The following is a 14173-nucleotide window of genomic DNA, read 5'->3' as shown; positions in this document are numbered from 1 at the left end:
GCTTGCCTTTTTTCTGGCATGACAATTTCTGCCATCGTTGTTGGTTCTTGTTATGTGGAAATGAAATGTTTTTCTCTCCTTTTCAAGTCTACAGAGTCTGTCTGTGAAGTTGAAGCTCTCATGGAGAAAATGAAGCAGCTACAGGAGTGTAGAGATGAAGAGGAAGCCAGCCAAGAAGAGATGGCTACACGTTTTGAAAGAGAGAAGAGAGAAAGCATGTTCGTGTGTTCTTCAGGTAGAACAGATGTAGTGTGTGTATGCATATTGATTTAGACTTTTTCAAATCACTTGAAGTACTACTGCAAAAGGGGGGAAAAAAAAAAGTTATTGGATGTCTCAAAAACATTACCGTTTCTTTGAAGGGATCAAGATTAGGGGTGCTTTGTTTTCTTCCAGGAGTGCTTAAAAGCAAAGTAGCACCAAGATTTGTAGCTTCTCTCAAACACACCGTAATGCTCACTGACCAATCTTATGTTTAACAGAAATTTCCATCAGAAACGCAATCTCTCTTGAGAGAGATTTAGAAGTTTCACAAGAGATTTAAGCATCTCACAAGATGTTGTAAAAAAGAAGTCCTTAACACACTTAGCTATTTAAGTGTATGAAACATTACTGTTCAGATGACTGAGAGATAATACTTAATCTTATACAAGCTTAGGGTTGTTGTGGGCTCTTCAGCAGAGTTTCCTCTAAAATAAACTTGACATGGAAGTCTTGGAGGTTTCTTTTTTGGGGTTTTTTTGGGGGTTTTTTTGTTTTAATAAGCTCTCTGTTCCAAACCAGATTTTCCCTTAATGTTTTTACAAACCCCATGAGTTAGGAGCAAAGTGTCCCCTAGACTGAGGGGTAGGGACTGGTACACAAAAGATGGGAGAAAAAGGTGTTTGTCTCTAAGAAAGAACCTGAGTGTTTTTCATGGAGTTGCCTCTAAAAACCATAGTTGCAGTCATACCGAGCTTTAATACAGGTAGTCCGGTGAACCTGTGTGTTTATTTAAAAAGCACAGAGATTCCTGTTCTTCTCTAAGAGTTCTCCTGGCACCCTTCCAGTTTGTTCTTACTGAAATTGTGTGAAATTCTGTTTGAAATTAACAGAAGATGAAGAATCGGCACCAACAAGAGACGTGTCTCGTCACTTTGAGGATACCAGCTATGGTTACAAAGACTTCTCCAGACATGGAATGCACGTGCCCACCTTTCGTGCTCAGGTAACGCGGATGGGGCTGTCGGGAGGCTTAACGTGCGATCTCTTTCTTGTGCCAAATACCAAACCTGGGAATGGCTGTGCTGTAACATACTGCCCCATGGATGAGAAGGCTTAAAGCCAGCAAATGAACAACACCCTCACCCAGCCTTGGATTATCTGTGCTGAGATAAATTACATTAAAGCACTAGGCCTTCACAAGTTCATTATTTCTGAAATGCTCCGTTCTGCATTTTTTACTGATTTTTAAGGATTATTCCTGGGAAGACCATGGCTATTCCTTGGTTAATCGTCTTTACCCAGATGTGGGACAACTACTTGATGAGAAGTTTCATATTGCTTATAATCTGACTTACAACACGATGGCCATGCACAAAGATGTGGATACCTCAATGTTAAGACGAGCTATTTGGAACTATATTCATTGTATGTTTGGAATAAGGTCAGTTTTACTACTTCTGTTCTAAACACATCAGACTTGTTAGACTGGGGGCGGGGGGGGAGGAAGTCAATGCTTTCTCAGATTGAAGCAAAGCTCTTTATTAAGCAAACATGGATGTATTTGTAAACATATTTTTGTTTATGGAGGAGGGCCAGTAGTGCTACAAATAACACAGTAATTTATTTTGTCATAGGAACTTAGAAACAGTGCAAGTGAAATAACTGGTTCTTGAAAATGAAAGTGTTTTTCTTTCAATTCCGAACAGATACGATGATTATGACTATGGTGAAATTAATCAGTTGTTGGACCGCAGCTTTAAAGTTTATATCAAGACTGTGGTTTGCACTCCTGAAAAGACCACAAAAAGAATGTACGATAGCTTCTGGAGGCAGTTTGAACACTCTGAGAAGGTACGGTTTGCAGGCGTGCTGAGGGACACGGGCAGTAGATGCGTTTGCCACGCCAACAGCCCCAGCTAGCATTTAAGTTGTAGCTGGTGTTACTGGGATTCTGCTCAAGTTCAGTAAATTCAGTAGGAGCTGTAATTTTTCTTCTCTTACTGCGTGTTTGCCAGCTAACAGCTGATGTGGACTGTGCAAGCCCTGAACTGTATTATGAGGAAGTTAGATGTGTAAATGGTGCAGCTTTCTCCCCTGCCGTGGGTTGGTGCTGCCTGTGTCCCTGCGGGGCAGGGAAGCCATGCGCGATCCAGCCCTTGGGCTCAGACCCAGCGTGGCTTGTGTGCTGGCCCAAGGCCTTTGCAGTCCCGTGGTCATTTTTAGCGTGAGTGGCCCCAAAGCAGGTACTTCATGTTGAAGCTTAAAGTCCTGCTGCTGGGTGGGAGTCTGAATTCCACCTCCCAGGCATATTTCTTGCTGTTCCCTGGGCTGTCTACTCCATCAAGTTCACGTCCTCCAGTTTTGCTTGGGGAAAAATATTTCTAGGCCCAACCTAAAATGAATGCTGTGATAACAGTGCTGAAACATAAATGTGCCTTAATCACTGTTCATATCATCAGAGGCTCGCTCTTGCTAAACTCCTTGTGCAAATAATTGAGATGCCAAATTATAATAGGGGTACAATAACTACAATGATTTAAGGTTGTTCAAGTAAAATATTACGTTTCTTTTGGTTAGACTGATAGAGATGAGCTTTTCAAGCACACAAACCCTGCTTTAAAGCCCAACATTTTGCATCCCCATAGCCCTCAAAATCCAGGGATTGTACATGTATGTATCACTGAATGCAACTGCCATCCATTCTCATGGAAATCATGCAAATGACACCAAACATGACCATTACATGTCAGAACAAACTTATTGCCGACCTGCTGTCAGTGAGAGAATACTTTTCACCCCCTCCCTCACATGGTTTCTGATCTCATCCTCAAAGAAATACAGTAAAGACAGTGAGGAGATGAGCAGGGGAACAAAAGTTCTTACCTATGGTAGCTACCTAACACCTCTGTCTCAATAAAGAGAATAGTTTGAATGGCATGTTACAGTTTTTCTTGTGGTTAACCTCAGCTAACCACACCACATTGTTCAGGTGGCGATTGTTACCTGTGTGTTTTCTCTGTCCCACAGGGGCAAATGACCTTATCGCCTCTTCCATTGCTAACACCCCCCCCGCTCCACAGCTACCAACCACCCTTTTGCCTTTAACTAATTGATTAACTTAAGCTAAATCTAAACAATTCTTTTCAAGCCATGCATAGTCTGCTGCTAAAGGAGGACCTGCGTGCTTGAAAGCTTGTCTAAGCCAGTTGGCATAGTAAAGGATGACTACCTGTTCCTATGAGGCGTACCTGTGAACCATCGTGGCGCTGTGCTGCAATGCTACGCACAGCACTTGTTCAGCCTTTTCCCCCCTCGGCAAGCTTAACAGATAGAACTTGTTATCTGGGTAGCTGTAACATGGAGTGCTCCCCCACTGCTGTTGCAAACACCGACATGAAAACCACAGCCCCCCCCAGACTTCCTTTCGCTGGAGTACGTTACTGCGAGTGCGCCGTTAAAGTGTAACTTCTTTTCTTTCCCGAAGGTCCATGTAAATTTGCTTCTGGTAGAAGCTCGGATGCAAGCCGAACTACTTTATGCTCTGAGAGCTATTACTCGCTATATGACCTGATGTCTCGGGCTGCCTGTCGACGTTGGAATGTTCTGCAGCTGCAGTATGGCAGAGGAAGATACAAAGCCTCAGGACCAAGAGTAGCTATAAGTTAAGATGCCCATTGTGCCATAACTCCTTTAGTTTCAGCTATTTCCATGTTTGGAATATCACTGCTGCCACTCGGCAGTGAACGCTTGGCAGTTGAAAAGACAGGGTTGTGCAGAAGCGCTGCCTGCTCGTGGTATTTTTGGCTTTAGGCAGCATGGGACCCTCTGCGGACTTGTGGCAATGCAGCCAATGATAGATATATAGATCTTGTGTTAAGGCAAATACTACGGGAGTTGGAGCGTGACAAGAAGTGGGACTTGATGACATTTGCTTTCCCTATGAGAATAATTTTAGAAAATCTTGATGCTGCTATTTGTGCTGGTGGAGTGAACAGACACAGGCTGTTCCAGTTAAGCTAAAAGTGAAAGTGAGCACTGCTATTGTCTGAGCCTTTATTGTGTGTGGTTTCAAAAAAAAAAAAAAAAAAAAGCCTTGTTATTTAGATTTCTTTTTTAATCAGAATTAAATCTCTTCTGTCCACACTGATAATTTGAAAGATAGCAGTCAGTTTTCTCAAATAGTTCAGCCTTAAAATGCTACGGGACATTTGTTCAGCATTATTCGGTGAGCTCCAAAGTGCAGTGGTCTTCCTCTGGCAAGAAGAGGACTTGGGTCCTCGGAGCTTTTTCGAGCTCCAACTACGTGAAGTGTTAAGTAGCTTCTTGTCCTGTTTTTCAAGGATGAACCGCTAGCTGGTCAGGAGCTGGGAGAAGGTGTGGGAATGTTGTTCTAGGCTGCCAAACAGTCCTACTGTGTTACATGCCCAACGCTGGTCTTACTGATTTTTGCAGTTGCTTAAATAACTAGGCTAAAACCCACCTATTTTTAGTAAATCAAACCATGATTAAAATGCTGACGTTTAATACACAGTGGTTTTGGAGAATACATGAATACTTTTGTATGAGAGTGAATTGCTTTTTAAATTTGTCAGTATTATTGGTATTTTTTAAAATAAAGGTAACAACTTTTTCTCTTGGTGTTTTTGCATGGTTTAACTTTCACGCTTCTGTTCTTACTGGTTTACTTACTGGTTCAAAGACCATTTTAAAATGTTTGAAACAGTAATTGAGCAAACATACTTAAAATGACAAAGCATGCCTTTTTTCAACTGAGTCTAAAACAATGGCAGAAAACAAAATTTAAGAAAAACAGATTTAGATCTTCACTAAAACTACAGTAGGAACACATCTGTCTCCTGCAGCCCTGATGTTTTCATCCTTTCTTCATGTATACTCTGTCATACAGGGTTTTCTCTTTCCTCACAGGTAATGGGTGTGATAGGATCGGAGATTCCAACTGCATGTTTATATAATCACTTCTTTTCAGTAACTAGGTCTAAATGTTATTTTGAGAGTCAAACCAAGTCTAAAATCCTTCAGTAGTGACCTTAGTTCCAGATGAGGCTGCTGAGGTTCACAGGCTTGTGCCAGAAGGCACCTGCCAGCAGAAGGATGGTCAGGTCTGTGCAGTCAGACCGAGGAACATACAGCAAGATGCAGGGGGAGGAGATGTGCTACAAGGGAGTGACTACAGCTGGCTGTAATGGGGGTTAGAGTGCACTCATGTGTAGAAACTTCTACCTGCTTACAGGAAGGTAGGAGCTTTATTTGTAAAGCAGGAAAGAAATGGATTTTCCCAAGCCCACAGATAGAATGAAATCAAGTTTCTGTCCCCTGGCCTGGTTCTCAGCTCAGACGAGTTTCTCTTACTACAGAACATTCTGAGAACAGTTTTAAGCTTACAGTCCAAGAAGCTAAAATATCAAAAGATCTAGGGGAGAAAGATTAATAAAGTGTCAAAAATTGTGACTAACAGGAAGCATCTGCTATTTCCTCTTAACTAAAAATACAGGATTTTTAATCTTCCAAAAACAGAGCAAAACTTTCCTGTGTAAGGACATAGCATAAAGCTAAGCTATGCCCAAAGACACAGAAAAAGTGTCTTCCCAATCTGTAAATGGACTTTCTGCAGCACCTGATTCTCCTGCTGCTTTTTTGGGGGGGGATCAAAGGTAGACACAAAATTTTCCCAAGAAGCCTCAGCTGGCTGTTTCCAGCCAGGAAGGTTCCTGCAGGTACTCTCCTCTTTTGCAAGCAGCAAATGCTACTGTCTGAGTGGCTTCATATGAATGTGCAGACAATCCCAACCACACACACACACAGAGCTGTTTACCTTGGCGAAAGGGCCTGAAAACATTCAGGGGTTTTTCCATTAAAAATGCTGAGGCAGTTGTGGTCCTCAGTAGATGATAAGCAAAACTGTTAAGCTGTGGCAACCAAAGACGTTGGTGGGGTTAGCCTTTAAAAACAAGAAAATGGTTAAGTCACCAGATGCTCCACAAAAGTGGCAATTGCTGCACGGAGCAGCTGTGGTGCACGATGCTGAGGCACAAGGAACGAGCCATAGCACCGTGAGCTCACACAGGCGTGTGTGAGCTGCCCTCCCCTGTTGCAGGGTGTGGAGCCCGGACAGCTCCCAAGCAGCTCCTGCAGAGCCTTGGCCCGTGGCTGCCAAGTGCAGCAGCTCACGTGTGCAGCAGCAACATCTGGAGAACCACAGAGGTGGTACGCACGAGTGGGATGGGACACTCGCCCCAAAAGACCATGCGGGTGGGGGATCCTGTCCTAGAGGCCAGGCAACACGTGGAAGGGGATGGTGTGCACCAGCCCAAGTGAAGGGAACTTAATGGCTGGCTGCTGCCTGTGCCTGGGTAGGACACCTGAAAAAAAAAAAAAGAAAAAAGAACCACACAGGAATTTCTTTTGCGTCTGTGGTTAGAGAAGCGTGGCAGATCCGTCTGCCCCATGAGCAGCAATTAACATAAGAGTGCATCAGGCATTCAGTGTTGTGGGGCTCATTACCCACAAGTTTTGTTCAAAGACCTGGACCCGTGCAGCACCAGGGGAGCCAGCGCTGGGTGTTGCTGTGAGGTGCTGTGAGTGCCGCTGCCTGCCCTGCTCTGCCCTGCTCCTCTGTGGGCGCCTCATCCCAAGGCAGGCGTGGGCTGAACTGAAGGCAGGGACGGAGCTCACACAGCAGCTGCCCCAGCTTTGCACTCCACTACAGGACACCCAAATTTACCCTGTGCCACAGGACACGCTACACAGCACTCCGGGCCTTCATTTACAGTTTGATTGGTAATGCCTGGCAGAACTGGCATTTTCTTTGAACAAATCTTAATTGCCTACCTATCCACCTTGACTTGAGCAAAACCTCGGTTCCAGGCTGCCTGCTGCCAGGATTTGGCTTTTTCCGCTGCATCCCCACCCTCCTCACCAAGCCTGGGGGGACTTACCTGTCAGCCTTTCTGTAATACCCCAAAAAGCAAACCCATTCTTTTTCCCAAGAGACAAATGAGGCATTCGAGCCATTTAGCTTCCCCTCAACTTCAGCTAAAATTAAAATGGCAAAAGACAGAATGGTAATTGAGAACTTTTTGAGCTCAGCAGAGCTGTTGCTGGAGCCAAACCATAGTGAACTGCTGAGCAGTTCTCACCGCGCTTCACAAGAAATACCCAAACTGCTGGGACAAAAGGAACATTGCAAATTTCATTACCTTCACTGACGTTTCCTCCTCACCACTCTCATAAGGTGAGACCCGTAAGTGAGACGCGGCTCTTCTCATTCTTTTATAGCGCATGGCATTTTTGGTACCACAGAGGTCCAGCAACTCAGTGGTAATTTACCTTTTCAAAATTAAAAGTTCAGCAAATAGTTTTGTTTCATTTTCCCAGCCAAGAAACTATGCAACTAATAAACAAATCACACTGAACAGCTGCTTGATCAGCTCAAATATACTGTAAAAAGTAATTACACATGCAAAAATTTAATACAAGCTTCTCAAAAGATAGTACCCAGTATATAAATGCTAGGCTTTACTGACTTTTTGAAAGTTAAATTGCCATGCTCTCCAACATGCTTCCCAATGGTGATATACAGGGATATCAGAAATAAAAGATGTACAATCTACACCACAACCCCCCCCCCCCAAAAACCAGACTGATTAAAATGGAGTAATAGTCACAGTGGGAAGAAAGGAGTGATGGCTCTGAATTCTGTCAAGAAGCTTTTCTGCCACAGGTTTGAACTCTCTTTCCCAATATAGTCTGTGGTAGTCCCTTAAATCTCTGTCGAGGCTGTAATCCAAGGCTAGCTCTTCATCTGCAATCAAGGAAAAGATCATTGTCAGTTCTGAATAAAAATATACCCAACCATATATTTTTTGAGCACAGCACACACAACTTATCAGTTGCGTATGTTGATGGCTTAAGAACAACTCCATGTTTCACTAAGCATCACTGTCCGATGCTCGTCACTTTAACTGAACACAGAGAAGGCTAAGGTCAGTAAAACAGTACAAAGGGTATGGCAGGCTCTGTTACTCTTACACCTCACAGGTGTAGCTGAACTGTGGCTCCAAGATGAAACATTTACTGTGACTGTCAGCCTGGAAACTACTCAGGTTTTAACACTACTCATAGCAGGTTTGCTAATGTAAGTCATCATATTCATCTAACTACAACTATTTTTTTCCTATCACAAATTGCTTTGCTAATCTGGTTCATGAAGACTCTTTCCTATATCTGCTATCACAGTGAAAGAACATGAACCACCCTGGTACTGTACTAATGATGCCCTCCCTTCCTCACAAACTTCATAAGTAACAGGACACTTAATAGAGATAAGCAATGTTAGGAATGAATGAAAGGAAGTCATCACTCGTTATTCCCCCTCCGTTTTGCCTGGCATTGGATGTGGCGAAGAAACAAACCCTTACAGAAAAAAATCAGCCTGCAACCAGAAGCATACTCCTGAGTCAGGAATCTACAAACACAGCTGATAATGCTGAACAAATGCTTTCATACAGTTGAACAGAAGGATATCTGACAGCCTTTAGGCCATAATCGGACCTAAAATGAAGATACAACCCTGCACCCAATAGGCATGTGATTTATCTTTGTCTTAGACTGTGAAAAAGCACCAGGTTCACAATCTGTTAAATAACTAACTCTGTAAGGGAGCTTCCTGCACAGTCACAGCAGGTAAGAGACAACTCAGAGCTGAAGAGAAACTTCAGTTACCCACATTTTGAGTCAAACTGTGTAGAAGAGAGACGCTCAAACAGCAACTATTCCCATTTCAAAGAATGCCACGGTGCCTACGCAGAGCTGCGACAGCTATAGAGGAAGAGGTGACATTACTTTTGCATGGAGATGGGCTCCATTTCATAGAAAGTTACTAGTAACTGCCAACAGTACTTGACTTCTATGTCACTACAGTGTTTCTAAATTACCAAAATTAAAGAGATGCTGATTGTGAGGTAGATTCCAAAGGGGTTCTGCATAAAGAGAAGAAGATATTTAGAGGCTTTCTGTAGTAAAATAAAGAGGGAAAAAAAAGCCCATTCTTTCAAGAAGGAAGACATGTCGTATCTCTGCAGGAAGGAACTCTGTAATCAGAGACAAAATCCAGCCCCAGACATCAGATCTATATTTGATGGTATCATGGGATAATTTAGGTTGGACAGGACCTCTGGAGCACAGCCACCATAGATCAGGTTGCTCTGGTCCACCTACTGTTGAGTACTGAACATCTCCGAGGATGGAGATTCCACAGCCTTTCTGGGCAGCGTCTTCCCTGCCATGGTGAGAAATTCTTTTCCTAATATTTAATTGGAATTTTTCTTATTGCAACTTGTGCCCATTAGCTCTTGTCCTATCAATGGCACAATAGTCCAACATATGTAAAATGAACCTCAGCAGCAGAGAAGTGAGAGACCCTGAAGAGAAAGATAAGGGATTATGGGGTTTGTTTTCAGGTAGAATTGCTTTGCCTACTCCTGAAATGATTTTTCTGCCCAAATGAACTATCTTCTAACACAGAGCAAGAGACATTTCTCCCTTTTAGCAGACAGCTGTGTCCCCCCAGAAGCTGAATGTTTATGGAATCACTGAGGTTGGGAATTCCAGCTTACAAGAACAAGGGTCAAAACCAGTTCAAAAGCTGAAGTGTTGAACCAAAACAGTAAATTTCCCAAAGCAGAACGTGAGTAACACTGGGGATCAGCGAGGATCAGTGTCCCACATGCAAGCTGTGCATCCTCAGATAATTTAATTTTCCTACAACCCTCCTCAAAACTAGCAAAATTGGGTACTGGCCAAACAGCATACAAACTGGCTGGAAGCTCGGGAAGGAGACAAGCACACTGGGTCTACATGCTACGGGGGAAGCTGAAAACTAGAGTACAGACCCTAGTTTGCAAGGGCTACCCATCCTTGTAACTCTGACAAGACAGGGGCCAGGAGCCCTGGAATCATGCCATGTATCATCAGGCCATGTAAGAGTTCACGTGTACTGAGACTCCAGAATAACCTCCCTGAATTGATAGTGGAGGTAAAGGTGAGCAGAAAAAAAGTCTGCAAAAAGAGAGGGAGAAAGGAGATTTCACTGAATGACCAAATAGAAAAATATTCTCAAGACAGAGGCTCATCTCCACTGTGGCTCCTGAGGGAGCGGGGCAAGGCAAAGCTGCTGTCAGCAGCCTGCAAACACCAGCCTCCAGGAGCTCTGAGCCAATGAAGTGACACGAAACTCAAGAGAAGCTGAAAGGCGGCAAATGACAGTGCCATTGGAAAGCAGTGCTACTGCATCTCAGGCTGCTGGGATCAGGCAGGGAAAAAGAAAAACAAATGGTGCCTTTTGTCCAGCCTTTCTCAGGTCCTCCACTCCCTTTTGGATCCTTCATAGCTTCTGTCATCTTGTGCCAGGTAGGGGAAAGAAAAATAAAGGGGAGGAGGCCAAGCACAGCAGGTGAAGTGAGGTGTCTGCTGTGCCATGTTCCACTTTTTCTGCTTCCTGAAGGCGTGCTGATGCGTAAGCACAGTCCACTGACTGTTGGCAGTTGCCTCTTGCTTCCTGAATGATAGAATCAGAGCAATGATGGTTCAAGGCTGTTACTGGATACAACAGGAGGAGGAAGATGTAGGACAATATTAACCAGCTGCTATTACTGAAAGTTGTTGGCTCTAACACGCAGAGAAACCAGATCCAATGAACAGGATGCACTTTTTCTACAGCTACTCTTCTGACTACAGTGTGAAGAAAAACTAGGCTTCTGATTTAATTCTGACCTATTTTTAACTAATTGCCACTACAGTTGCATTGTAACTGCAACTGCAATTGTACCTGAACTTCCAGTTCACAAAAGCTGTACTAGTTAATGAGAGTTCCAATTACTACCTAGCCAGGACTCTGCAGTCAAATTAACTGCTGGAATAAGCAGTGTTAAATGCAGAGGAAAAAATAAGTAAGAATTTTCCAAAACAAAGATATATATTCATTGCTGCATGCCAGAAAATTCAAGCACAATTGTGGCTGTAAAGTTTGCGGTTCCATTGCAGAATGTTAAAAAGCACACTAATGATCTTGAAACACTGTGTATTTTCAGATAAATAGATGGAATTACTGCCCACATTAAGATATGCTCTATCATAGCAAGGAATGTAATGCAAGGAATGATTACAGCAATGAATAAGAGTAATTCTGCTGTAACTGGAAAAAATCCCCACAAATTCACCCACTTTTCTGATTGTCTAAAAACAAAAGAGACCATGGGGATCTCACTTTCTATCTGGGTCTGACTAACATGCAGCCTTCTACACAGCAAGCATACATCATTAGTAAATTTCCAATTAAAATAGTTAAGGTTTGCTTCAATTTCATTTACATTTTAAAGATTTTTAGAAAGATAAGTGCAAATGACCTACCCAAAATAAAATCATAACCAAAGCACTGCTCAGAAAATAAAAGAGGAAAATTAAAATATAGTGACTATAGGACTATTACATAGCAATTAAACTCTGTAAAATTTGAAGCAAACATAAATGTTCAGATGAACACATCCAACTGGGTCAGTGAATCAGAGTCTTAACATTCACTCACAGACACCTTCCAGCCTGTGTTTGTGGAGGAGCACACCCTCCCTAGCTTTAGGGAGCAGATGAGAAATCGTCAGAATGTTGTCCCTGCCCACAAGGAGATCGTGGTGAGAAAAGATGGGCAGCTAAGGGACTCGTCACAAGCAGCAAGCTCAGCCTGTTGCAGCACAGAGCCCTCCGACTCGGGGGAAAAGCCATCTATATTCCCCAGACGGCCCGGTGTGTGCTGTGCAGTAACCAGGCGCTTCAGAGCTGAGCCCTCGCTTCTGTCAACACCTGCAAGGACCTTTGAGGTCAGAAGGGCCCACATCCAGCGAAAAGGATGTTTTGCACTGAAGGTCTACGGGATAGTTGGCTCAAGCAGATAAAAAGGCAGCTGGTGAAAAGCATTAGTGGCATGCTAACTAGACAAACTAGAGTGGGGAGTGACAGCGGCAAATTCCACCTTGGCAATCTGTAAGATCTGAGGGGATACACTGAATGGCAATAGACCACTGTGCTGCTGATAGTCTATACTGGACAACCACTTAAAGCTGCATGACAGACTGCCCACCCAAACTAATACTGCTTTGATTTTGCTCCTTCTATTTCTCTTATTAAGGGAAAGAGACCATGATCATGAATCTCACCTAAGAGTGATGTAAGCAGCACCAGCAACACATCGGTATCTTCTCCAAAGCATGAAGCTGCACTTGTGATATTTTCACTGTAGTTCCACAAGGTTTTGCATATCAAACAAGCCAGGTCCCAGTCAGACGGTCCAAAGTCTCGTAAACAGTCAACTAACCTGCCAGTATCAAACAAAAACAGTGTTTTGCTCCATGTAGTTTTCTCCTGAGCCCTTCAAAACTAGGCAGTCTTGAAATGCATGCAGACTCCATGAAAGTTTGCAGGAAAATTCTACATTTATAAACTTAAGATGCTACTTTCTTCCTCAGTAACTTCCCCCGTTTCATTTAGTCTAGTTCCCTAAGGATGTGAACAAGCCTTTTGTCTAGACATATGTGCGTATGCCTGCTTGCATCTGTCCATCCCCGTAACTTTTTAACCCAACTGACCAATTTCAACCACATACATCACAAATGTAACCATCTCAGGCACACTAAAATGCCAACAAATTTCATGACAATCTGTGACTGTCCCAAATCTGTAGCTATGACTGGAAGTTGCAAAGTGAGCAAAACGTTATTAGGCACAAAGAATTCATCTGGAAAAGATGGTATGAATGCAGAAAAGGCTTCAGTCAGAACTTCCAGCTTATTACACATCAGAGGATCTGACCAGTAGACAAATCCAAAGGAATTCACTACTTCCATGACTCACAGAATTACCTCTTATGTTCAGTGAAGTCTGACTATTTTGCAGATCTCGCCCCTTCTTATATTTTCTCAGCCTGCATTCCCAATGCACTCCTCTCAGAAATTCCAGATTTATTAAGGACCACTAGGTTCTTGACCTTTCTTCTAATCTAACTTCCTTGCGGATACCAAACGCAGGCTAGATCAAAAGCAGGACCCTGAAATTAAGCTATAACTCCTCTGGCTGCACCAGCTTACGTACAGTAAGTTCCCATTACCAAACAGCAGTGTTCACAAGTGCTGGGTCAGCAGAAGTAAACGCCATTTTTCACCTGCTGTCCCTAGTGACTTCTCTAATAGTAATCCTTCACTGCTGTTCTCTTCCTCAACCCTACGACCCCCTCTTTCCCTCACTTCTCTACTTCGCTGCGAGTTTTATAATCTGGTGATTAGTAAAGGGAACATGGGATAGCTATTACATTCAAGTATGGCTGAAAACACCAGTAACTGAAAAGCAACCAAAAAGAGGTTTGCTTGTTCTCTGCTCTCTGAAGGCAGTCACTGTGGAAGACTGGGGGGCATCTAATGAAAAGCCAAAAGAGCTTGCCCTAATTTTTTGAAATTTAACTCTCTGATGAGACTAATTCCATGTTTTATTAGGGCCACTATATATTGGTACAATAACCTCATTTCTAAAATCCACACAGCTGCTTTGGCACAGTCAGGATGACCTCCTTAACAATCACTTCCAAATTCTCTAGATTTATTCCATACTGTTACTGTTCTTCCTTCCTTCTTCACAAATTTTTAGACAGAGTATAGAAAATTCTATATTCTACATGATTCTATATTCTATAGAATATTCCATATTCTGTATATTAGAAATTCTATATAATAGAAATTTCTCACAATTATTATTCAGTTTGCCTGCAACTTTTTTTTATTCTTCTTTTTCAGCTTTGTATTTTGTAAGTTAACTAGAACATGGGAAGGAAGGATGAACAGACCATGCATTGTTTACATTGTATTAAAAAAGTAATTATATGACGTATGAACAGGAAAGCATTTCAAAG

General features: G+C 42.8%; 2 protein-coding genes across 20 annotated transcripts in view; one reads left to right on the top strand and one right to left on the bottom strand.

Moving 5' to 3' along the window:
- SESN1 (sestrin 1) overlaps positions 1 to 4834 on the top strand; it is an 86968-nt gene extending 82134 nt beyond the window's left edge. For all 8 annotated transcript variants that reach the window (XM_075747851.1, XM_075747853.1, XM_075747857.1 and 5 more), the window contains 5 exons: positions 88 to 235; positions 1095 to 1207; positions 1455 to 1645; positions 1911 to 2055; positions 3689 to 4834. In XM_075747851.1, the coding sequence (XP_075603966.1) occupies positions 88 to 235; positions 1095 to 1207; positions 1455 to 1645; positions 1911 to 2055; positions 3689 to 3775 (684 nt within the window). In that variant the 3' untranslated portion in view covers positions 3776 to 4834. The remainder of the gene's footprint in view (positions 1 to 87; positions 236 to 1094; positions 1208 to 1454; positions 1646 to 1910; positions 2056 to 3688) is intronic.
- Positions 4835 to 7641: 2807 nt separating this feature from the next.
- Positions 7642 to 14173, bottom strand: part of ARMC2 (armadillo repeat containing 2) — a 73892-nt gene continuing 67360 nt past the window's right edge. For 7 of the 12 annotated variants that reach the window (XR_012834491.1, XR_012834490.1, XR_012834492.1 and 4 more), the window contains 3 exons: positions 12432 to 12589; positions 7781 to 8026; positions 7642 to 7747 (listed from right to left, as the gene is read on the bottom strand). Coding sequence is in view for 5 of the 12 variants with exons in the window: in XM_075747847.1 (XP_075603962.1) it covers positions 7869 to 8026; positions 12432 to 12589 (316 nt within the window). In the remaining 7 variants the exon portion in view is untranslated. Of the gene's footprint in view, positions 8027 to 12431; positions 12590 to 14173 lie in introns of all 12 variants that reach the window. The other 5 variants (XM_075747847.1, XM_075747844.1, XM_075747845.1 and 2 more) reach the window with 1 other exon arrangement.

Source organism: Balearica regulorum, chromosome 3 (assembly GCF_011004875.1).
Source record: "Balearica regulorum gibbericeps isolate bBalReg1 chromosome 3, bBalReg1.pri, whole genome shotgun sequence".
NCBI classification, from domain to species: Eukaryota; Metazoa; Chordata; class Aves; order Gruiformes; family Gruidae; genus Balearica; species Balearica regulorum.
Note: the sequence above shows the minus strand (reverse complement) of the source record. Positions and strands in the feature narration are given on the sequence as shown.